The sequence below is a fragment of the Ptiloglossa arizonensis genome, chromosome 4 (genome assembly GCF_051014685.1).
Source record: "Ptiloglossa arizonensis isolate GNS036 chromosome 4, iyPtiAriz1_principal, whole genome shotgun sequence".
Taxonomy (NCBI): domain Eukaryota; kingdom Metazoa; phylum Arthropoda; class Insecta; order Hymenoptera; family Colletidae; genus Ptiloglossa; species Ptiloglossa arizonensis.
Window position 1 is genome coordinate 27547199 of NC_135051.1, and position 24846 is coordinate 27572044.

At 38.5% G+C, this 24846-nt stretch overlaps 4 protein-coding genes across 10 annotated transcripts in view; 3 read left to right on the forward strand and 1 right to left on the reverse strand.

Annotated features, from left to right (window-relative positions):
- Positions 1-2393: 2393 nt before the first annotated feature.
- Positions 2394-3535, forward strand: LOC143146058 (uncharacterized). Its single transcript, XM_076310044.1, has 2 exons — positions 2394-2533; positions 2725-3535. The coding sequence occupies exons 1-2, from the start codon at positions 2454-2456 to the stop codon at positions 3083-3085; spliced, it is 441 nt and encodes a 146-aa protein (XP_076166159.1). The 5' UTR covers positions 2394-2453; the 3' UTR covers positions 3086-3535.
- A 952-nt stretch (positions 3536-4487) lies between these two features.
- Positions 4488-17274, forward strand: LOC143146335 (putative Rho GTPase-activating protein CG5521). 7 transcript variants are annotated; one of them, XM_076310539.1, is made up of 28 exons: positions 4488-4785; positions 6154-6264; positions 6748-6919; positions 7030-7387; positions 7485-7762; positions 7848-8142; positions 8221-8591; positions 8668-8890; positions 8976-9183; positions 9279-9410; positions 9777-10013; positions 10573-10763; positions 10854-10952; positions 11037-11321; positions 11400-11525; positions 11596-11763; positions 12424-12534; positions 12604-12762; positions 12861-13043; positions 13111-13474; positions 13549-13697; positions 13779-13954; positions 14020-14479; positions 14550-14836; positions 14902-15038; positions 15334-15459; positions 15938-15958; positions 16728-17274. In XM_076310539.1, the coding sequence occupies exons 1-28, from the start codon at positions 4680-4682 to the stop codon at positions 16886-16888; spliced, it is 5694 nt and encodes a 1897-aa protein (XP_076166654.1). In that variant the 5' UTR covers positions 4488-4679; the 3' UTR covers positions 16889-17274. The 7 variants fall into 7 exon arrangements, with proteins under 7 accessions (XP_076166654.1, XP_076166656.1, XP_076166655.1 ...); XM_076310541.1 differs by having other exon boundaries at positions 15361-15459; XM_076310540.1 differs by lacking the exon at positions 15938-15958.
- Positions 17275-21154: 3880 nt separating this feature from the next.
- On the forward strand, positions 21155-23670 carry Tssk (Testis-specific serine/threonine kinase). The gene is made up of 4 exons (XM_076310547.1): positions 21155-21238; positions 21662-21835; positions 21900-22565; positions 23161-23670. Exons 1-4 carry the CDS (start codon positions 21155-21157, stop codon positions 23332-23334), a joined length of 1098 nt encoding a protein of 365 aa, XP_076166662.1. The 3' UTR covers positions 23335-23670.
- LOC143146336 (unc-112-related protein) overlaps positions 23615-24846 on the reverse strand; it is a 39456-nt gene continuing 38224 nt past the window's right edge. Inside the window, exon 8 of the mRNA XM_076310546.1 lies at positions 23615-24795. Within this exon, the coding sequence (XP_076166661.1) occupies positions 24595-24795 (201 nt within the window). The 3' untranslated portion in view covers positions 23615-24594. The remainder of the gene's footprint in view (positions 24796-24846) is intronic.

Here is a 24846-nt window from a genome sequence, read left to right on the forward strand (position 1 = left end):
ATCGAGCTCAAAGGGTTGATCCTCGCGCGCGAAATATTTTCGATTCGACGATCCAGCCAATGGGGAGTACGCGTGGACAAAGGCGCGCGCACGGAAAGAGAGAGGAAGAGAGTCACTCGCGTATACGCGTAGCTCGTGTCCGGTCACCCGTTAAGAAGGAAGCTCGGGACCGATGTCGAAGATAAGACGGGGGACGTGTCCCTCTCTCCGCGGCATTCCCGGCCGCACGAGGCCCCGTAGTGGTACCGAAGTTCGGGGACCAACGTTGCGGGGCCCTCACGTAATCCACGGATACGTCGCGACGAATTTGTACGTCTGCCCAATGAGCCAGAAGCCACCCTCCGTGCCCTCCCTCGCGTTCACCGTTCCCTTCTGGCCCGGTCTCTTCCTCCCGCGTCCTTTCTCCGCCAGAACAGAGGAGAAGCCACGAAACCGGGCCCCGCATTCAAAATGGCTACCGTCCGCATCGGTGGACATCCGATGTAAACTACAAGCGCCCCTTTCGATCTCGGTCCCCTAACGCCCCCTTCCTCCACCCTCGCCGGCCGTTTTTCAGTTCCGACCTGCACGTTCGTTTTTCGGGATCGATCGTTCCCGATTAGAACCGATCTAGACAACTGGCCCAGCGGAGACGGCGCGTCTGCTGGATCGAAGGAAATGGGTCGGTGCATCGCGTTGGCTAGTAAAGGGATTTTTTATCGATACGACGGTGTCGATGATCGGAGAGACCAATAGACCTGGAAATTGTTGCTTTTGTATCGGTGATCAGCGATCAGATTCGCTGAGCAGCTTATCATTCTAACACAGAATCGTCGAGTAATTGTATATAAGTTTCTTCGGTCTTTTGGAATGGACGCAACGCAACGACGAAATGTAAAAAGAATATACACACCCGCTACGCGTGTTTATCGATACTGTTGGCTGTATTACAGGTTCTCTTCGGGACAGAACATTTAGGTAAATTGGCCAGAAGCTGGTAGAAGAGGTCAGCGAAACCCGATCGGAAACCGAGTCCAGGTTCCGAGATCGGGAATAGTTTCGGTTTTGAGTCTGTTCGGCTTCGGTCGCTCGAATGGACGTCGAAGCACCAAAGTCCATCCGCAAATCGCAGGTACGATTGGTAGCGTGGAACGTTTCGTCGAACGTGGCGGAAAATCGACTGGTAGGGGGTACAGGGAGCCACAGCGAAACGAGCGAGAAGGGGAGTGACGGAGAGACAGAGTAGGGGTCCGCTCGGAGAGGGAGAGAGAAAGGAGAGCACGGAGCTCGTGTTTCCGGCCGGGTGAACAACAATGCCCGCAGACAAATGAGCATCCCGCCTCCATTGTTCGCTTCATCGGCACGGCGCAGCCTCTCCCCTGGTGCCCACCCCGGTTCCGCTTACGCCCCCCTCTCTCCGTACCGTGCTCGTAGGCCCACGTTCCCGTCCTCGTCCTCGTCCTCGTCCTCGTCCTCGTCCTCGTCGTCGTACGTCGTCGTCGGCGTCGCCCTCGGAACACCCGGCTGGGGGGTCCTCGATCAACCTGATGCGGGCCAGCACCGATTAAACATCTCTGCTTCGTCGAATCTCCGTCAACGGGACCCCCTCTTTGCCCACCTCGACCCCCCATTCCGCCTCTGCCACTCTTTTGTCTCTTCACGTGAGTCCTACCGTCTTCTCCTCTATTTTTACCCTCATTGTCTCCGTGTGCGCTCGATGAAAGTAACGTACGTCGATGTCGTCCGGATCGAGCACGTCGATTCTTCTTCCTTCCTTTTTACTTTTATTTTTATTTCGATTTCTACCCGTACCACCCCCTGTCTCTCGCCGCGTATATACTTTTTTAAATTGTCCTCTTTGTTTTGCCTCGCGTCACGTTTGTTTATTTAGCCATCGCGCGAATCCTAGGCCGCTTTGTTGCGTCCGAGTTGCGTCGCGCGCGTTCCCTTCGGTTTGCGTTCACGCGGCAGAGGAGAGGGGGAGGAGCTCGATATCGTATAAATATCGAGAAAACGTTCATCTTTTTTCACCTCGGGTATCGGTTTCTCCATTCCTTATCTGCCCGTAGTTACGAAAACGTATCCGAAAGCCTGAAAAAAGAAAGAAAAAACGATAGAACTGTGCACGTTTTCGAGAACGATCGTTTCTATCGACGCGCCGATTTCAATTGTTTAAATAAGGTTTCGCAGTGTATGTCGTTACACATCCCGTCGGGGAAAAATTATCACCGAATTTATCCGGGGAATCATCGCAGCATTTTCCGTTCCACGTTGTTGTTCAAATTGCATCGCGATGTTAGTCATATTATGGATACCGTAATTGATACGCATTCGCGCAGTTTTATTCCCACACTACTGCGTTTTTGCGGAAAACAACATCGTTCATCGTTCACTCCGTTGCAAGTCTATCGAACGCTGACTGTCGTCTGACTAATCGAAACGAATAGATTCGTTCGTTCGATATTATCCAACTAATGGTACAAGTTGCTTCGAACGTCGATTTATCATTGAAAGTAACGATAACAACACAGCTTCCAGCAATTTCTATTACGAGGTATTTATTTTTATTATAATTTTCGATCGATCCGTACCTACAGATCGCAACACAAATAAATCTCATCTTTTCTTTTTCCATACTTAAGTTAACTACGAAGTAACTTTTCGGACAACAATTTTGAACAAGTATCTCTCAGTTTCTTTCGCTAGCGTTCGTCGACTTAACGCTAATATACGTGCGCGTTTTAGGATGCGCGGTGAAGTGGCAATAAGGAGGTACACGAGAGAAACTCGGAGGGCCAGATGTCGCGCAAGGATTCAACATCCTCGGGTCCATTCATGGCTCCTGTGGCAGAGTACCTTGCTCCGGACCGAACAACGTCGACCTCCTGCACCAGAGAAACTCGATACTGCACGGAACTTTGGAACCGTGTGTCGAATCCCACTCATCTGTGTTCTATCTTGTACCAATTTCCAATTCCATCGAACGGCTAGAAGCTGCCGAAGTACGCTTCAAACCGAACGAATCAGCGATACTTTAAATAAACGTTTCTCCGTGGTTTCGATATTTTGTATACAGACACCAATTTCGAATATTAAGAATCGGTAGTAAGAATCTGTCGACAGTTGGTATCGTTCAATCGGCGAAGCAGTTGTCCGGTGAATAAAAAATCCGTGTCGATATTCTGGCTTCGATGTAAACGTTGGAAATAATGTTTTCGGTGATATCGACTATTGGTACAAGAAAAATTTATTATTCCATTTATGTGTTACAAACAATGTACTAGATAATGTAATCGATTTACGACGTTTTAGATATGTAGTTTTCGTTCTATTTTGGATTTGATTTATTTGTTTTATCTTTTAACTTTTTGTCGAAGATTTTTATGTCGTTCAGTAGCTCTTCGTATGGTTGTTGCACCTCGTCGGCAAAATCCGAGCATCTTGTTAAAACGGATGAAATAATTATATCGAATTGTGGTTGTCTTTGTGTCTTTTGCACTTACTTGTAATTTATATTTGTTTCGCAAAGTTTACACGTTTCGGTCGCTGTTAACGCCGCTTCGTCCAATCGGTGTTTCTGAAAAATTTTTAATTGGTCGTGCCACATTCTTCTAGTTAATTTTGAAGCTCTTTTATCGGCATCTTTTTCCTTCGATGGTTTTTCATCTAAAAATTTTTAAAATCGTTAAGTAAAATTCATACCTTTGGAATTACTTTCGGTTGAGCAAACATTGAATATTTGAGTGTTGTAGTTTTATTAAATACTAATTTCGATACGATCGAAATATAATTATACCTGATGGCACTTCGTAAGGTTCTAGGTATTTCGCAGGTACAAGAAAATGCCAAAATTCTTTTACTTTTTGTCGTTTACTGAAACTAATTTGTTGATTAAACGCCAATTCGATAAAAGGTTTATCATTTTGCGTCATAACCTTTAAATATAATACCGCCGATCCTGTTGAATATAAGAACGTTACTTCCGATTCGAAAATTTCACCAGTTAAACGAACGCATGTGAATCGGCCATCTAGTAACAATCTCCGTTACGATTATAACTCAGTCGATAACGTAAAGTTCTGTAATTCGCAATATATATTTACCATACGATACTTTTTCAAAAGTCAAATTCGCACGATATCTATTGTGATAAACCGACTTAAAATTGTGTTCCAAATATTCAGCAATATTTAACCAAAGTAAACGGGGAAAATAATCATCGTCACCGTGGGTTGGTAAAACAGAGTAAGAGCGGCAGCTTTCAAAAAATTCAGTTTCGACGTTCTGAAAGCAGTAGCGAGTACTTGAGCGAAGAATTAATTAGGGGAAGATTGACTCGATTGAAGAACGGTAACGAAATGCTTCAGCGAGATACGGTCGGTCGCGTGGGCGTGGTTTTCGTGTAGGCTGAAAATTAAGGGGAAAGGAAAAACGAATTAACCGTACGACGATGATGTCATTGCCCCGACAGGTTATGAGCAGTGCGCGGCGAGGATGTCAAGATGGCTGCCACGTACATCTGATCGGAGGTGTGTGCGCTCGCGAAATTTGACGCCGAACCGTGATAAAAGGGGCTGTGTTTTTCGAGTCCCTGACATGGTGACAGTGCGTAGTTAGTCGGCCCGTATCCATGAGGACCACTTTGTACACCATCGATGATAGTTCTTGTCGTCGCGGCCGGCGGCGGCTCGCATTGAACCATGTTCAGCAAAAAACTTCATGTAGACGTCAAAAAGTCAACACTGAAGATTCAGGATGTTAAAAAGGATAGCGCGACTCGGTTCAAGCACCTTAAGATCGTACTAGGTGAGCCACGTTTTTTACCTGTAGTTCAAACTGCCTCGTAATTAAGCTTAGATGTTAATTCGTTGTGGAAATTAAACGCGAATAACCAGTTTTGCAGCGCGAGCTAATGAATACGACAACGGTTGAAAGAGAGGGGCGGCAATTTTGTTAGCATTTGCCGCCTACGCATCAACACACCGAGACACTATTAACGTTATCGTAGAACTTCTTTATCGAAAATTCAGATAAATTTTTTCTGTTTGCCACCATGTCTGGTTCACTTCTAGTATCAGCTGTTGTAGCATTTCAGTATTTTTTCCAAGAACATGTTGTTCCGAAGTTTATCGGAATATTTTGTCTAAAATGAAAATAAAATTTCAAGAATTAAATTTTACAATACGAACGAGTTTCAAGAAATAATGTTCGTTTTGCAATTTTGCTGCCAAAAATTTAGTTTATTTAAGAAATTATTAATAATTTTTCACGCAGTATTTAACGTTGTTTTATGTTCTGTTTGAGAAAAAAATAATTTGCTTGTGTGCAATCACAATGTGAGGATCATAGTATTGAGAAGCGGTCAGTATCTAATCACCAAACCGCATGACCACGCTAACCAACCTACCGTGGCCTCCAATTCCATCTAATGTTACATTATTATTACATGTAGATAGTGATACATGCTTAAATGTTTAATCATCGTTGACCAATAAAACATTTTGAGATTGTTTATGGGATGGTATATCGAAAAGTGTATTTAAAAGATTTTTAAAAAAGCATTCTAAATTTGTTTTCAAACATAAACATTTTGTTTCTAATGATAGTAGATTTTAACTTTTAAATACGAAACTTTATGTTTGTATAATGTTAAAAGCAAACATTCTTACAATTTTTAACGGGTTAAATAATATTTTTATTTCATTATTGTTGCAATAACTATATATTTTATCATGTACGTAAGATTACACAAATACGATTATATTGGTTTATGTTTTTATCATTACGTGTAGATATGCGTAAGGACGATATTCACAGTGGTCATATGAGAACATAGAAGGAAAAAAGAAGTTCTACTATATAAGTACAGGTGCACAAGACCAGTGATGATGTAATAGAGGTTCCACAGCTCTCCCTATAAACCAAACCTCTTATGAAAGAAAAGTAGCTCTGATTTCTGATTCTATCTAACTTCTAGTAAACGTTCATTAATATGCATTCTGATAGAATTACTCTTCTATTATATTAATGTTAACAAGAACAAGTTAACAACTGCTACAACACGTTTTACTCTAAATGTTGTAGAAACAGGAATATTAACAAAGTTTTTGTTAATCTCTTTATTAAAATGAATGATCCTTTTTTTGCTTAAAAGTTTGTTGTACTCTTTTACAGAAAATGTGGACACTGATGAGGCAAAGGGGTTTTTTGAAGGCAACTTCAGTCATGTCTATTTTATTCTGTATGATTGCTTTGTGTCAGCTGAAGCAAACTTACGGCAACGAGGTAAGATTATTTGCAGACATAGTTATAATAATTTATCTTTTTACAATATGAATTACATTTACATTGCACATATATGTGGATATGACTGCAATTTCTCTTTGTATCGATGTAACCAAGTACAGTTTTATTTATAAAAGTATAACTGTAATGAAAGTTTATATATAATTTTTCTAATCCCAAATGTTATAATTATTTTACTATTTGCTTGTTTTCTCTCTATTTTGCTGCCAGAACTTTCCTTCCACATTGGTGAGTAAAAGACAGATGACTATGTATATGTCCCTGACATGTTGTAGTCTGAATTCTGTTAATCTGATCAACACATTTGATTGTACTAGTATAATGTTATAACCAGCATGAACATAGGAGACCTTGAACCAGTGCTTTTTTTTAATATTTTATTTATTCGTCATTGATGTAATATCAAATAATACGCACATAGATAAATATGACACATTTATTAGAAAAATATTTCTTTTACAGTGCATAAAGCACATAGGGAGGAATTGGAGCAGGTATTACAGCTCTTAGAGAAAGTTTTGATACTTCTCCCTGAACTTCTTAATAGAAGATGGCAATGTCACAGTCTGGCAAGGATTTTGCAGAAACTTTTACATCCTGGTAATAGTTGGAAACTCCGTAGACAAGCTGTGAGGTATGTATATATTCAAAGTTTAACATACACGTGTTTCAGATGCATACCTTAATGTAAGAATTCTTGAATTTATCTATATTTGTGCCTAATGTGCTGTAAATTAATTTTAGGTATTTCATTTTATGGTACCAAGCGCTTGGCGAAAATGCACCTGAGCATATACATCAAATGTTTGCAAGTTTGGTACCAGGGTTTCCACCTCAACAGCCATCTCCTTACAAGTCTGAACGTAAGGTAGATGGGAAGAAAGAAAAACTTGCAAAAGTAACTGGTTGTGATGATAAAGATAAGAAAGAATTTTATGATACACAATTGTCACAAAGTACTTTTCATGACAATGCCTCGAACCAGTGTCCTGTCACTCCAGTTGACGGTGGACCTATTTTACCCCCACAAAGTGGAGAAAAGCCTCTTGATAATGAGACTGTTCGATTTTTAGAAGCATTACTTGAATTTATGGTTACTCAGGTATATTTAAATGTTCCAAGAGAATACAGCATGATTTAATAATGTCTTACATTGAAATTAATAGTTAGAAATATTTTCCTTTTATGTTTTTTTATAGGTTATAAAGATAGAATGGCGAGATAAATCTTCACGACAGCACAAGACTTTTCAATTTTTATTAGAACGTTTTAAAGTTGCATACCTTCGTCATATTTGTCCCGATTTCGACGATAATTTCTCTTTGTACAAACCTAATTTAGAATTGCCTACGATGCGTAAACCAACGAATCAAAGTCAGGATAATTATGTACTGTGTAAAGTTGCATTGATAAAATGGATCGCCAGTTTTACGCATATCGCTAGAAAAGATGGTCTTTTCGCACATCTTTCACATAGGTATCGCAATGTTGAAAATATAATATTATTTATACATTCTAGTAGTAATAGTATGTAACTATTGACATCTAAATTTCTGCTGTAGCACAACTCCAAACGAAGAAAGCACGGATTCGGAACTTCGTCGCGTTTCAGTTACTCAGAATTCGACTGATTCAACTTTATTATCGCCTGAATCAACTGTGTCTCAACAAGAGAATCAAAATCAGGAAGATAATACCGTTTCGGCTGTTACTTTGGTCAGGGAAGTTCTGTACAGTAACAGAGATAATGTGAATTTTGTACATGAATTGTATAGACAAGCATTTCTTCTGGACTTTAATCATGCTGGTGCTATAAGAAAAGCCATAGCTGTTTATAAAGATTGGATTCAAATGAATGTGAGTAATTATTGCAACATATGATAACAATATTGTAATAAAAATGCAATTATTAATGTATGCGTATTGTTTTTCTAGGAGCTTCCTCCATTTATGTTAGAATCATTGGATAGTCACAAAGAAAGAGATTTAGATGATACTTTCAAAAAGGATGCGAGTGATATTGATAGAAGTCCATCTGAATCTTATCGTCAAACGAGATTGAGAAACGATTCTTACCTCGGTGCTATACACAGGGAAAATTTGTTTATAAGAGCGGGATTACAAAATGTTCTACAAGTATTCATTACACAAGCTTCTAATGTATTCTTCTTAGAACATTCTGGACCAAATGCATCTCCAACATTACTCGAAGAACAAACAGATAGTTGCAAAAGAGTTTTAAACGTTTATCGCTATGTCGTTATGCATTCTAGATTAGAACCGGGCACTTGGGAACAGTTGCTTAGGTAAATATATTATATATTATACTTGATAGAGTTATTTCGTACCTTTATATTTCTAATTTTATTTTTTACTTAATAGGGTATTGCTACAAATAACGTCACTTGTTTTGAATGAAAAATTGTCTCGGCGCAAAGCTCAAGAAAGCATTGGCGGCAAACTTGCACCTGCCATATTTCAAACCTTAATTGTCACGTGGATTAAAGCCAATCTAAATGTCATTATTTCTACTCAGTTATGGGATCAGTTTCTGGATGTATTGACATCTTTAACGCAATGGGAAGAGTTAATTCGAGAGTGGGCAGTATGTTGCATTACAAAATAACCATTAAATTATTTTGATTGTACACCTTGTGTACTATAACATTTTATATTTTTGTTTCTTACAGAAAACGCTGGACACTCTGACAAGGGTGCTTGCCAGGCACGTGTACAACTTGGATTTAAATGACCTGCCATTGGATAGATTGAGCGAGCAAAAGACTAAAAGGCGTCGTGGTGTTGGAAGTCGTGCTGCCTCTACAGGAAGTGTACAACCACCTCGTAAAGGAAGTGTTGATCAAGAAAATAATGTCGTATCTAAAGAAAATGTTACGGGTAATAAATATTGAAATGATAATTTATTTCTTATTTGCCGCCTCTAAATTGTAAGCTCTTTTCGATTACATTAAATGTTTCTTTTCTTTAAATAGATCATCCAATGCGAGACTTGAGAAAAGTACGACCTTTACCGCGCAGTGCAAGCGACAACACAATATACAATGGAAAAGCTCGTACGAAACTTCAAAGAAATCGTACGCATACCGTACATAGCGGCATTCCTGGTGAGTAACTCACCAAACATCAAGTTTGAACCTTTCTCTTGATTAAATTTTGGTAACCCATGTATTTCGGTAGTGCCATCTGTGTTGCTGATAGCGCGTGCAATTTATTTATAACTTTGTCTCTTACTTTTTTGCTTCGATGCTGACACTGATTTAAAAATAACCAGTCTGGTGTCCAGCCAGACACTTGTTTCGTTTCATTTTTTTTTCCCTTCATTCTCTTTATTCGTATCACCCTTCTTCTTTTTGTGCTTATTCCTAATTTCAGCCAACGAATCATCAGAATAAATCAATTTAATATAGACATTTCTCGCAGTGGTTGTGGCTTATTTGTGTATTAAGTGTAAACAATTTCCACACGCGCAGTACTCCCCCTATCGATAGAGCAAGACATGGCGCGACTATTGTCAAGCGGTTCCACTTCATCGTCAGGAGCTGGCCGAAAAATGTTACCAAACAGGCGTGCTAAATCATTGGATAGCATTATCATTGTCGATAGTGAACCACCATCCCCGCGATGCCCTTCTCCGACGCCGAGCAGCGGAGTTGACAGCAACAAAGACAGTCCAATACAAATAGAAAACATTGACGGCAGTAGTATCGGTAAGTACATGATTTGTTGCTGTTTGTATTAAGGTATACAAATATAATTTTTTTTTTTAATTGCATAACAACGTGTGAGCATATTTACGATTTTCAAAATACTGTGTTTCTCCATATTTACCGCGCACAAATCATAAATGTAATACTAACAATGAAATATTTTACTTACTCGGAGAATAATTTATTCTTTTAATCATATGCTTTGCTTATACTTCTGCAAATTAACGAGCCTATTTTTACATACAATTTTTTTCTATTTATAATGCCCAATTTGATATAATTAAGAAGGAAGTTTACTCACAGTTGTATACTTTGTTTACGTTTTGTTATAAGTATGTGTATGAAGTTATTAATAGCTTTTACGTTTAGTTTTTAATTCTCTATGTATAAATTGTGTGAAGTATACTTTAATTTTATTGATTACTTCTTGAAACAAATGTAAGTATATAAATTAGAAAGATACGTTTTATGTTGCTAATTGTATATGTACATGCACATAAAATAATGTTGTACATGAGTGTTAGTATATTATCTTTGTAATTACCTGATTTTTTTACAGACACAAATGATGCATCAGAAAGGAGATCTGTTATGGCAGGTGGTGGTGTTCGCGGATGGTTACCCGACGTAGCAGTCGTATTATGGCGACGTATGTTATCAGCATTAGGGGATGTAAATAACATTCAAGATCCTTCTCTGCACGGTCAAGTTATGGATTACCTCGTTCAACTTACGCAAACACTTATAAAAGTCAGAATCTGTTTCACATTTCATAAATTGCTGCATGTATTGAATGGATATCTATAATCAAATTAATATTACTTTCTTGTTGTAAAATAGATTCGTTTAAATCAAGGTGTATCTGGAGACAATCAAGTAACTCCACCAGCTCCAGAACTCATACCTCCATTAACAGTCATTGCTCCATGGTGTTTCAAGGTTATTGATTTACTATTTATTGAATTCAGATTACTTAAAAATTCTGACATTAATCAAGAAAATTTCATAATTGTGTATTTTTAGGCAATACAACTTCCGGATCAGTACGAAGTTGGTAAATTAGCAGCGTACCGTTTGATCTGTCTTTTGACAGTTCAGCCGCAGGATATCAATTTACCAAAACAACACTTGACCCTTTTTTATCGTGCGGTTCACAACGGTATCGTCAGTAATGAGAGTAAAGTTCTGCATGTACTGGTCAAGTATACTGGACCTAGGTTGTTCAGTTTGAATCTTCCCGGTTCTAGCCTACTGATCTTAGATTACATTCATGCTGCTAATGTAATATTAAGTAGTCAGGATATTGAGGTATTATACAAATTGTATAACAATTTCACAGTAATATCGTGTGATTATAAAAATATGAATAACATTAAAATGTTACAGGCACCGAGAACAGAAGCTGTCTCAATAATTGGATCATTATTGTCATTACCTGCTACTACAATTAAATTGCCTGTATTGCAGCCTACCCCAACAGATATTTTAACTATGACGTGTCCAGACGCAAAGGTAACGAGACACGATAGTCCGTATTTATTTATTTTATGTTATATATCTTAGATGAATCTTTTGATTTTAGGAACATATAATCACGATTCTCTTAAGAAGTTGTAGGCGTGAACCAACTGGTATCGCAAGGTGCGTGGCTCTTTCAAGCATTGCAATGTTTGTGTATAGAGAACTGTGCTTCAAGAATCAACATCCGAGGATTCCAGAATCTGTTACAGTTCTCCTTTTAGCGCTCAGAGTAAGTTTTCTGAGTCTGTTAGAGGTAGACAACTATAGATAAAGAATAAGATTTGTGTTAGCAGTTTTTTTTTATTTAAAGGGCCTTTTGCATGTTACAGTACATATATAAGTTATAATTGTTTAATATTTTGCACCATGGGATGTAGTTTTTAGTTAAATAGTAAACGCTGTGTAGTATATTATTAAAATTTGTAGTTGCATTTCCTTAGAAAGACGAATTTACTTAACAATGTTTAAGCTGAGTGTAGTAGATATGTCATAGTAGTTGTGAGAAATTCAGTATTTCTTCCACTGAGTCTGATTGACAGCGGATTCAAGGAGCAGAGCGTCGCAGAGCTGGTTTCTGTTTCCCTTTGATGGATCAGGTAGTTTTTCTTGGATTAACCAACTTGTGTCAATCCCTTTACTACGTGTTGTTACAGTATTTACCTGTCGACCGATGTCTACGTGTCTTTAAGGATGTCTGCAACATTGCATGGTCCTATTGCACGGTCGTGTATGTAAATTGTCCAACGATATTTCAATGTCTTCGGTTTCATTGCATTGTACATATGTTAATGATTAACGTGTTTCCTATTTAATACTAATTCGTACAGAACCAACGAAATCAATATTATATGTATAAAATTATCTTAAAATTGTATTCTTTATTGCGCAGGCCAGTCATGCTATTGTTGCTCAAGTGGCATGTGATTCTCTTCTTTTATTGTGCGACAAAGCAGACACCCTTTTGGAGCTGTATCCAAATGTGCCATCTAAAATAATTCAAGTGAGTTTCATCTAAAAGTTATGCGAGAAATTGAATTCACATGTATGTAACTTTTTACTTACATTTCAGATTTTATCAGAAACTCTTGGGTATATGAGTACTCGGGATAGACGTGGGCCTTTGACAATATCAATGTTATTCTGCTTGGGCGAGTGGGCTATGCATCTAGGTCCAGATGTCTTGTTACGCGTATTTCAAGGAAAACCTCTGCTAATGACCTTATTTACGGTTAGTTTATTTGATAGAATGTTTCATTGAAATTGAATAACATAAATCTTTAAAATATATACTTTCTTACTAAAATAATTTATCTGTACATGTATTAGGTATTGGATAATATAGTGCAAGATAAAGTCACTAAAGGTCAGTTATCTCAGTCAGGTAAAAATCATGAAGACGAAGATGATGATTTTGATCCTGATATTAATTTGGACAACTTAGCCGATGAAACCTGTGCTAAATCGCCTCGTCGAGGCAATATTCAGTCTGTTCAATTAGCGGCAAAAATGGTAGTAAATAATAAACACGTCCTTTTGTAAATGAATTAAAATTAGTTAAAATTTGAATTTTTCTCAGGTAATGATGCATTTAATAAATCATTTGGGACATTTTCCAATGGGTATTGGAGCTGCACGATTGTCTTCATTAGTTGTCGAATTAGATGACGTACCAGGAATAGACGGAGATGAATTGTCATCTGCTATTTTCCATGCACCAAATATACAATTATTGATGTTGTCAAACTCTGTAATAATGTCACTTGTTGAACTAGCCGCTTTGGATGCACCTGGCGGTGGCGTCACTGCTGGGTTAACAACAGCTCCATCGTTGGTTAGAGTTTTGTTGCGAGATTTGGCAGGGAAAGCATCTTGGGATAGTTCCATTTTATATAGTCAACCGTCGATTGAGGATGATGTTCTGATTACATTTACAAAGCATGGTAATAGATATATTTATTGGTATACAGATACGATGAATATTAAAATTTCGATTTAAACATATTAATTGTTTCAGTTGAATGGAAAACAAAAATACATTGCGACGATTTGAGCAGTGTTACGACGTCTCAAGCATGTACACCTCGACATACGATACGACATCGTGAACCTCATATATTGCCTACGTTTGCAAACGGTGCGAGCGATATGGATAACTTGGACGATGTATGTTCGAATGTTTTTAACAATTTTATCTATATTTAATACGGCGACAATTTTGCACCAACTTAATATTTATACTTTCAGCTTTTGCAATATATAGGACACACAAGTCCTGAAGTATTAACCAATCCAGAAATCGCACTTAACGCGCCTGCTAATTCACCACAGGGACATTATCTTGAAAGTGAAACCATCGCGACCATTCTCAGTCAAAGGAATGCAGAACAAGAGCATATCAATAATTGGAACCAGCATATTAGGTAAATAATCTGTGTTACGTAAGGTAACTGAGATTTTGAAATATATTTGTGTATTGTTATTTCAGCATGTGTGCAACCGCAATAAGTCCACCATCCTGTCGTCCACCCCCAGCGCCATTCCACCACTGCCGCCTTTTATTTTCGCATCTAGGTCTGTCGGGTTGGGAACAACGCAGAAAATTGCATTTATTGTCCAAAAATGAAAAGCTTTTACGAGAACTGCGAAATCTGGACAGTCAGAGGTCAAGGGAAACACATAAAATAGCAGTGATTTACGTTAGCCAGGGTCAGGAGGATAAGAATTCTATATTAAGCAATGTCACTGCTAGCAAAGAATACGAGAACTTTATCGCGAAACTAGCTTGGGAAGTTGAACTTGAATCGCATACAGGTTTTCTCGGAGGTCTTGTGCCTGGAAAAGCGTCTGGCGTTACTGCGCCCTATTTTGCTACATCTTTCACCGAAATTCTCTTTCACGTAGCAACGAGAATGCCGTCTGATAGTCCTGAAAGTCTGTTGCAAAAGGTAAATTTTATTTCGCACGAAAAAAGCGTGCGTTAATGCTACGCGATATTTTAAGATGAAATTATTTCAGACACGACATCTTGGCAATGATGAGATTCACATAGTTTGGTCAGAACATTGGAGAGATTATCGTAGGGACATTATACCAACCGAATTTTGTGATGTTTTAATAGTAATTTATCCTTTACACAACAAATTGTATAGAATTCAAATTTCTCGAAAATCAGAGATCCCATTTTTTGGGCCTTTGTTTGATGAATGTATTGTGGAAGATAAAGTTTTACCGGGATTAGTGAGAACAACAGCGTTGGCAGCGAGTAGGGCAAAACGGTCTACGCTTACGTTGTATCAACATTAGTAAGTATTTCATTTTAGATATTATCAATCGTATTTAATACTGTCTTTAATACCACACATTTTAGTTACGAAGAGAGAGCGAGGTCCATCGATACCGTTATGAGAAACCATAAAGAAGCGACCACGTTTGAAGAATTTACCGCTAACGTGTATTCTCCAGTGCAACCACCAAGTCCATTCAGTGGTGCTTCTTCTGTATCTGGTTAGTTCATATATGTTAGTAAGAAAACAAATTATAAAAACCATTATACACGTCTATAGGAATACTTCAAGTTAAAATAGCAGCATAGCTAAGTGTAAATTCTATTTATTTGCTGTTTAATTCAGTGCACAATTTTCATTCCTTATAGCAATTATAAGATAGACTTCGTTTTAGAATGTTTCATAGAAGCTGAACAGCTTATAGCTGAACAGTGAACCTTTCTCAATAGTTTCTGCATGAGGTTAGATGTCAATTATTATTATTATTATTATTATTATCAATATCACACTGTCAGGATCTACAACAAGCGTGCAATCCACAGCATCGTCAAACCTCGCAGCAGCGCTTATAGATTCCCATCAGGGTCGATCCGGTCTGCGAAGTTCTTCAGCGACGAGCAGTGATAACCGCGCGAATAGAGGTGACTAATTCAGTCCACTAACCCCCACCCACCTTGTAACACCATCCAACAAGGTAGTATTATAATTTATTTATTTTTTTTCTTTGCTGTTTTACCAACGTTTTGTCTATACAAAGTGTATCTCCTGTTTATTTCTCTTTTCTCCGTAAACTACCCGGTAGTGGTTTTATATGTTACAATATGTTAGTAATTATGCTGACTTTTGTACACTGTCTTTAAGTTTCGTCCAACAAACTCCAAACAATTTGATTACGCAAAAGGATGAATATAACATTACACCTGTATCATCTGAAATAACAAGACACAGTTAATTTGAAATTTATTAAATATACATTAATGGTAACTTACGAATTACTAAGGTATATACCAAATATCTATGGATAAACATAATTTTTGATAAACAAAACCAAGGACAAATATATACAACCGTTCTTTGTTTGGTATTCACATGTCTCTTAATTATATTTTTGTTTAACAGTCTTACACAATCTATTCAGAGGTAAAATTTCCTTTCTACGTGCATATTAGACATAGAATGATACATATTTCCTTATATTTATGTCACATTACAGATGCCATTTTTATTAATGTTGCTTCATAGACCAAGAGTGCAGTACTATGTTTATATAGTGTCTTAAAAGACTCTTATAAATAATAAATCCTTTTCTTCTAATTTATGGTTACATTTTTGATTGTATCTTAAAATAGAAGTATTTGAAAGTTAGAATTAAGAGCAAACGTTAGAACTGATGGATACAGAAGATACAAAACGAGAATTATTTGCAACTTAAAACAGTAGTTCAAGACTCTATATTTACATAGCATTGTACATTGCAAGTAGCTTTTGCAAATTATATAGTTGTATGTTTTTGTCTACAAATACAGTCAATCATCTCTTCGATAAATTGAAAATTATATGTACAAATATTTCACATCAGTTGTTGTCACAAAAATTATGTAAACAATTTCACAATTTAATTTTTTTAGCCTGCTTGTTTTTCTTTTACGAAATCATTATTTTATTTCGTGAAGAGATATATAAAATAATTGCAGAAATTGTTTAGAACTCACTTCACGCAATGTACAAAGTTTTTCTTTCAATTATGTCTGTATGCAAACTGCACGTTATTTTTTGCTATTACATATTTCGATATGTTGAAGAAAACTATTACGTTTTTGGCTATATATGTAATTATTTAGTGTGCCTTGGTTCATGATTAGAATGTTCAATATGAAGTGAAGCAAGTTTCATTTCACTTTGTTTTCAGTTTCTGATGGAAGTAGAGTGTGGTTTAGCAACGACACTCCAGAAAGTACAGCACTCCATGGAATTTCACCTAGACCTGTAAAAAAGATGTCGTTCAAAACTGGACCGAAGCAAAGAGCAAGCACTCAACCTACACCACCTGACAGCCCAAGATATAAATAAGGAATTTTGTATCGATCCCATAAAGAGGAACATTTTTTGCACAAGCGGTTGTTTGGGAAAAGATTATCCTGGAAATTGTAATTTAAGAGAATTCTTTAAAATGCTAATTAACACAATGCGTTACGATAGTATACAAAAGGTGACCCACTGTTCTCTGCATTGAAGGTAGTAGGTATGTTAGGATTAAAATTGCAGGTTCAGGTGACTCACCATTTTGGAAATTGTCTTTGCAGTGGGCATCAAAATATCTGATTAGTCTTAGCGTTTTCTGTTTTCCGTCCTTAGGTTTAATTTTTATATTAAATGTACAGATCGTTGTTTATTTGTTGCAACGTGAATATTAATTTATTGGAACATAAATATACGAGAAGATTTAATGGATCATAGGTATACAATAGTAACTATATTTGTTATATACACTTATTAGTGTCACATGACAGCTATTTTCATTGTACAGTACTTTCTTAAGATCAGTTTACCCCTGTACTTGAATAGGTAAGCTTAAATAATTATATCGATTAAGGCTTCTATCTTAATTTATATCAAAGATAACGAGCTCCTCGATGTTACACACATGCCTTCGTAAAATGTAACTTTTATTTCCTGTAATGTAATGGGTGATAAGAACACATAATTATCATGTAATCGCAAAACACGCGTTTATGAGTGTGTTGATAAGAATCAAATATTATTTTTTAATGTCAAGGTTTTACAAGTCAGCAATGTCACATCTCTTAGTACTGTAATAAGTTGTACTTCATGTTTCGCGTCAGTCTGATTTCTTTGAAACTGTCTACACGTTACATTCCATACAATTATCTTTTCTACACTTCATTCATTCTCTGTCCTTTGAGTAAACTGTTATTGTATCTCTAAAAAGAAATCAAAGCATTCCATTTAAGTTTTTTATTTAATTTCAATGACTGGAAACACATACATATTAGGATTTACTTGTTAACAGAAGACAGTGTCTTAGTTGTGTACATTGTGTAGAAGAAGAGATCAATTAGGGAACAGTTTTGTTGTCATACCAAAGTTACAGGTACTTGGTGCTTTACGATACTCGAAATATAAGTATTTTAAATAATGTGTCAAAACGTGTTATTTCCGAAGGTTAAAGATCTAAAGAAGACGAAGAAAAAGCGAAATCGAGAAGAGTTTTTGAAAGTAAACGAATAATTAAAGGCGTATTAAGTAAGAGTAAACTGTTGCTTTGGAAAGATTCATGTTAACACAGTGATAATAATCAAAGTATTAGTATATTATTGGTCGCTGTTAATATGAACAGAGTGTAAGGAGAAATTATATCGTGGTGAATATCGATATGATGGTATTCCAGTTGAGATTGTAATAGATAACACACTTCGGGTTTTTTTACCATTTTGAGGATTATCAGAAACCGCATTCAAAAGTGTAGGTGTTAGCAACGAAGATGTAGGTAAATAATTACCGATGCGCAGACCATGGCCAAAGCAGCATTATTTTTTCACTAATTTATAACGAAGTAGAATTGAGAAGAGCCGTGTATGTATTGTATATAAATTGTTAAGCACGCGAATGACGTCGAGGTCATTAATGGAAATTATTCTCTGCGAAACAATGTATCGCTATGTTATTGAAAACTATTGGTCTATATACGAGTATATTCAATATATACATACAAAGAAGAAAAAAGAACTTATTACAGTCTTACATAAGGATGCTTTCACAAATCGTATCTAAAAAAAAAACTGTACTTAATTAACTATCTTCATTAGTAGCATTATAATAACTACTTGCTATTATTTATGTTATAAATATACAAATTGCTGTTAACATTATTAGCGTAGCGCTGAACTATTTTTCTTACTGAACATTACGCTTGTAATACATCAGAACGAAACTCGTGAAAATGCAAGGGAAGCACGAACGAAATCTTCTGTCGATAATATCGCTTCGTTTTTCAAAAATTTTCTACCAATTCTGTTTTAATTTTTTATGTATAAAAGCTACTGCAAATACTTATGAATATTAATTGTTCATACGAAATAATATAAAAATTATACCGTACCTTTTTGCTTGCGCGAGGAAGTTACTTTGTTTTCGAGGATCTAAAACAGAGAACGTGTACAAAGGGTACGAGTTTTCGATCCATCACTTCTATATCAATGTTAAAAGGAATTTATATATCTATGTACAATAATTGTTTTATACCTAGCGAGAGGAAAGCTACACGTTATTGTCTGATTCTACTATTTGCCAAATAGAATCGTGTATGATTTCCTGTTCACATGAATTTAACCAATTGTAATTGTTTCGAATCTTTAGTCCGATGGGAACAGTGTGGAATTAGAATTTCGTAGTATTACAGGCGGAATCCGAAACTAACAAGTAGAATTTCTGAACCTTTTAACGAAATTTCTGCTGTAAAATCTGTACTATGAAATTCGAACTCCGTAAAAACGTTTACAGGATTTACAGCGTTCTAGAGCAGAATAGGAATCGGATAGGAAAACGTATAATTCCGTATTCGAACGCGTTAGATAGTTTTCCGTAGAGAGTGGTATTCGGAATTGATCTAAAACACGTTATTCTTCTATAATGAAAATTTGTTGTCCAAAGGTTTCTCTGATATCGTATTAATTGTACACATTTCTGCAATGGAATGTACATTTTATTGCACAATAAAATTGTGATGAATCAACCTTGAACATTTCATAAGAAATTCATTTTTCATTCATTTTCAATAGCTCGAGATTCGCATTTAAAATCGTGTTCTCGTTTTTAACAATAGAACGTTCGTTTTTTCGAACAATTAGGGGTTTCTTGCGTTGCAATTTTCAAAAATTGATTTTTTAATAAACGAAAATGAAATTAGAAACGTATTCTATTCATTGGAAACTACGTCAAATACACGTACAGCTTCCTTGTTCCAATTTGCGTATTGAAAAAAATTAAAACAGCAAATTAAGCAAATTTGAAGTTTTGTAACGGGAGAATATAAAGTCCGAAGAGACTGAAACAATATCGTATAAAGTTGCCGTCTCTAAACTGTAAACAAATATGATATAAGAGGCACAGGGTTTGAATGATAACACTTTATTGTCGCTTAGCTGCATTTTACCGAATAATTGTACCATAATACAATGAAATTGTACAATGTAACACGACAACAATCAGGACAAGATTCTAATGACATTGCTCTTTGATTACATATTTTTGCGATAGTGTGTGAGCACAAATATTGCACTTTTTTCCATAAGGCGTCGTCTCGATCGCTCGCTACGATTTTTGTCCGTATAGAAAAAAAACAGGATTAGTGGCGCTATCTAATTGCAAAGCTAAGAACTATTTCTCGACAAACTTGGCCTTTTCTCCGACGATGGCGCCATCGAGAAGTTTAAACGAGCGATCCGTTCATTGTTTTCAGTGAATGTAAATTGTAAATAGAATATCGATAAAAAAATTAAACTATTATTTATCAATATGTAAACAATATTTTGCAGATTTTACTCAAACGACGTACACGAGAATGTATTAAAATGTAACGATACGTAGTGGATGCGCTTCTACGTTGATACAAAATGATAAATTGTTATCGTAGAGTAAGCGAAAAGCAAATAGAGCAAGAGTTAAAAATATAGTAGACATACGAAAACAACCCGAAAGGGTTAATAAATAATAATTGGTTGGTTATCTCGATACTCCGTTATAAACCTCGAGCAACGTCGTTCGGCGTTTGAGACGCGCGAACAACTGGCTCTCCCCTCGTGACGAATCCGTGTCGTCGATCGTACAACCTGAACATATGCTTCAAAATCGAAGCCAGTCAAGGCGAAATCGTGCTCGCGGGTCAACTGTTCGTTGTTTCTAAGTATAATGGCTGTGTTCGAATGAGACACGGATCTTTTCCTTTGCCCCGTTCTGTACCAGGTGCAAGCTGGTCTCGACGCTCAAAATTCTAGTGCACGCAGCCATCTGAAATGACAGAACGGACCCCTGAAACGGGTACACCGACGTAAAATATCCGGCGAGTTGTTCCTCGGCTCCTGGGCGGAGCACGAGCCGCGTATCCGTCGTGACAAAATTCGATCGAATTCAAGGAGTGTGCGAGCAAACGTTTCGGGAACGATAAAGGTGGACGAGAAACACGTACCCCAAGCAGGGTAAGAAACAACACCGCGACGCAACAGCCCGACAAAGAGGGGGAGAAACGTGCAAAGAAGAATAAGAAGAAGAACCAGTTATCCGTTATCAGGATCAAAAGTCCAATGAAGATCCACTGGCATGGCCACGCGACTCAGCCCCCGAAATTCGGAGGTGAACGCTCTTGAGCAGCGGGGCTATCTGATTGGCAAAAAGATCGGACAGGTTATTTACCCCCAACCCTCTACGTCCCACCTGTTCGTTAACCTCTCTCGACTCCTCTCTACCTACTTCCTTCATCCACTCCGTAACATTGTTCCCTGTATTTCTTTTTACAAGTGTGCGCTCCCTTTGAAGCGATCCGGTAATTCTTGTATCGTTAAACGACCGCACGTTTATTTTTCTCCCCTCTTTTGGCTAACCATTGCTCTCCTCTCGTCTCGTTCGACCATTATTATTACACTCCGCGATCTTGCGTAACGATCCCTTCCCTCCTTCTTTGCCCTTCCACCACCGGAACGTGTTATTTATTTATCCGAAGGTACACGAGATATCTTTATTTCTTTCGGATCGTCACGATTCATTTCGCGGTCCAATTACGCCGACCGAAAGCGTATTAAGGCCGCTGGGACTTTTGTGAACCGTTAGGGCTCGTACGCGACCGTCCACTTGGCCGAATACGTCGACGGAACAAGCTCGAAGAAACTGCGGTTAGCCTGTAAGATATTCGATAAAGAGAAAGCACCCCGTGATTTCCTCAACAAGTTCTTCCCCCGCGAACTCGAGATCCTCACAAAGATCGAAAATCCCCATATTATTCAAGTAAGGCGACACGTTTTTTGTGTGTACGCGAAACGAACGACGAACCAACGCTCACGAATTGCAGGTGCACAGTATACTGCAACGCGGCCCGAGAGTCTTCATCTTCATGCGTTACGCGGACAATGGCGATCTCCTGGACTTCGTCAAGAGGAACGGCGTCGTACCGGAACAACAATCGAAGCTCTGGTTCAGACAGATGGCTTCCGGTCTCCACTATCTCCACGGGAAGAACATTGCCCATCGTGACCTCAAGTGCGAGAACATACTTCTTTCCAGGAAGTTCAACGTGAAGCTCGCGGACTTTGGTTTCGCGAGGTTCTGCATCGATCACGAGGGTAGACGCGTTCTCAGCGAGACTTACTGCGGTTCCGCGGCTTACGCGGCACCGGAAGTGGTATCCGGCACACCGTACAACCCGAAGCTGGCGGACGTCTGGTCCCTCGGGATCATACTCTTCATCATGTTGAACGCGTCCATGCCGTTCGACGACTCGAACTTGAAGAAACTACTCAAGGACCAGATGTCGCGGAACTGGATGTTCCGCTCGCGAGTACGACACACGGTGACCACGTTGGCAAAGAGCATCGTCAAGCACATCCTCGAGCCGGACATCACCCTGAGGTTGACCTTGGAAAGGGTTCTGGGCCACGAGTGGGTGCGCACCAAGAAAGAGAAACCCGGTCCTCTTGCTGGCCGACTCGTGCATTCGGCGCCGCCTATTCATCCACAGGTGATTCTCTTCGTTCTCGGATCTTTGAATTCGATTCTCCGTTCGTAGGATGTTTTTTAAATCGACAGGGTCCGTTTTAAAAATAAATTCGACGCACAGAAAGCGTCCATACGTTCGAATCGTCTACGCCGATGTCTCTTTCTTTCAAGAAGGTCGCATCGTCGAAACGAGCAGAGGACCAACGTGTCTAAAAACTTTATTCTTCGTCTTTGAATTCGATTCTCTATTCGTAGGATGTTTCTCCTATCGACGGGGTCTATTTTAGGAATGAATTCGACACATACAGGAAACGTCGATACGCTCGAATCGTCTACGCCGTTGTCTCTTTCTTTTAAGAAAGTCGCATCGTCGAAACGAGTAGAGGACCAACGTGACTAAAAACTTTATTTTTCGTCTTTGAATTCGATTCTCCATTCGTAGGATGTTTTTTAAATCGACGGGGTCCGTTTTAGAAACGAATTTGACGCACAGAAAGCGTCGATACGCTCGAACCATCTACGTCGATGTCTCTTTCCTTGAAGAAGGTCGCCAGGGACGAAGACATCGTCGAAACGAGCTGAGAACCAACGTAACTAAGAACTTTATTCTTTGGCAGGTGTCCGGAGCTGGTGGCAACTACGTTGGAGGGGGTGCTGTGGGTGGCTGCAACGTGCCCGTGGTACTTAGGGGACTGCCGACGTTCAAGAATCCCGAGAATCAAAATCAGGGTGCCGCGACGAAGACCGCGGACAACTCGGGGAAAAATACGCAGCTGTGCACCGTAGAGTGAAGGGAAATCGTGCCGACAGGGATGAACCAGCATCGTTCGCGCGTCGAACCTCGACGAGGTGCTCCGAGAATCTGCGCACCGTGCAAGAACACGAACGTTTGTAATGCAATTTTTTTTTTTTCTTACTTTTTCCGATTATTGTCGACCTATATACATGGTTTTTAATAACCCGTACCTTTAATAAAGAATTTCATGGTTTTAATCAACGGTGCGTGTTGCGTGAATCGCGTCGAAATCTTCACCGTGTCTCGAACAGAACGGAATCAACGAGGCCACGGAGTAATAATAATTAAGTTTATTGTACAACTAGCGTCTATTAATATACAAAACTATAATTTTTCCGATTACACGCTCGGCAACGCGACATTACATGTAGATAGATAATATGCAACGGTACAAGTAAATAATTTTAATATATATATTTATATATATATGTATATGTATATGTATATATATATATATATATATATAGTTTACATTAAAACAACAAATAATTTACACGACTCATAGCGTCGCCCGCGTCTCGAAGTCGATCTCTCCCGGCATAGCACCCCATGCTGTGAAAAAATACATGTATTCGCCCGGGAGAGATCGACTTGGCAACCGAAAAATCATCGAGAAACTTCGTTCAGTGAGGTCGAGACCAGAGGAAGGGGAAACATGCTTATCGCTGCAGAAACGTTAATTCGTTCATGACCTTAATCAACGGCGTCGCGTGTACAAAAGGGCGCGGTATATTCTTTCGCGGGTCGATCGTTGTGCGTGTTTCGCTCGATTACGAAATACATTTACGTTTCGTATTCTGTTACAGGATTTTACTGCGTTATTACTCTCCTCTTCCGTCATGTACAAAAGTAACTACTCGCTGTCGACGTCAACCTATACGGCACCTAGACCGTCGACTTTGGTCGACGGCCACCGACAAATGCATATACACGGCCGAGCGTTTTACCTCGAAATTTATCGTACGGCTCGTTCTCGGTCGAAAGAGGTCGATTATCCGAAAGTTGCTAAAACCGAGTCGTCCCGGCGCACCGGTTTCGGACGACACGATCTTCTATTTACAAATACTATAATAAAGCGTCTCTAAGTGTAGATTTAAGTATTTTTTACAAAACGTTAGGCAACAGCAAGTGCGTCGCGTCGAAAATCCCGGATCGGAATTCCCGCGGTTTCCGAAAACGATCGACAAAATCCGATCGAGCGTTCTAAGCCGTTGGAAATTGATTGTTCTCGTTTTCGTCGAGGTACCACAGTTCCTTAGACCCATCCTCCGGTCAGCTTGTGGAACATCTCCTCGTTCAACGTTTGATTCGCTTCCTTCGATCGCATCGACAAAAATATGTAACCACCGATGAATTCGTGAACGACTTTACAGTCCGCCGATTGGCACTCGAAGATGATACTCTCCTCCTCGAACTGCACCATCATGTGTTTCACCTCCCAGTTCACGTTCCACGCCTGCGTAAATACGAAAAATATCGTTCGACGAAGATTCGAGAACTCCTCCGA

Excerpts from the sequence above, each read along its gene's own strand:
- LOC143146335 (XM_076310539.1), top strand. The coding sequence starts at position 4,680 with ATGTTCAGCAAAAAACTTCATGTAGACGTCAAAAAGTCAACACTGAAG. Across the intron at positions 8,592-8,667 it reads ACTTGGGAACAGTTGCTTAG|GGTATTGCTACAAATAACGT; the intron begins GTAAATATATTA and ends TTTACTTAATAG. Across the intron at positions 15,460-15,937 it reads TGATAACCGCGCGAATAGAG|TCTTACACAATCTATTCAGA; the intron begins GTGACTAATTCA and ends TTTGTTTAACAG.
- Tssk (XM_076310547.1), top strand. The coding sequence starts at position 21,155 with ATGGCCACGCGACTCAGCCCCCGAAATTCGGAGGTGAACGCTCTTGAG. Across the intron at positions 21,239-21,661 it reads TTGGCAAAAAGATCGGACAG|GGCTCGTACGCGACCGTCCA; the intron begins GTTATTTACCCC and ends GTGAACCGTTAG. Across the intron at positions 21,836-21,899 it reads AAAATCCCCATATTATTCAA|GTGCACAGTATACTGCAACG; the intron begins GTAAGGCGACAC and ends CACGAATTGCAG.
- LOC143146058 (XM_076310044.1), top strand. The coding sequence starts at position 2,454 with ATGGTACAAGTTGCTTCGAACGTCGATTTATCATTGAAAGTAACGATA. Across the intron at positions 2,534-2,724 it reads CCAGCAATTTCTATTACGAG|GATGCGCGGTGAAGTGGCAA; the intron begins GTATTTATTTTT and ends TGCGCGTTTTAG.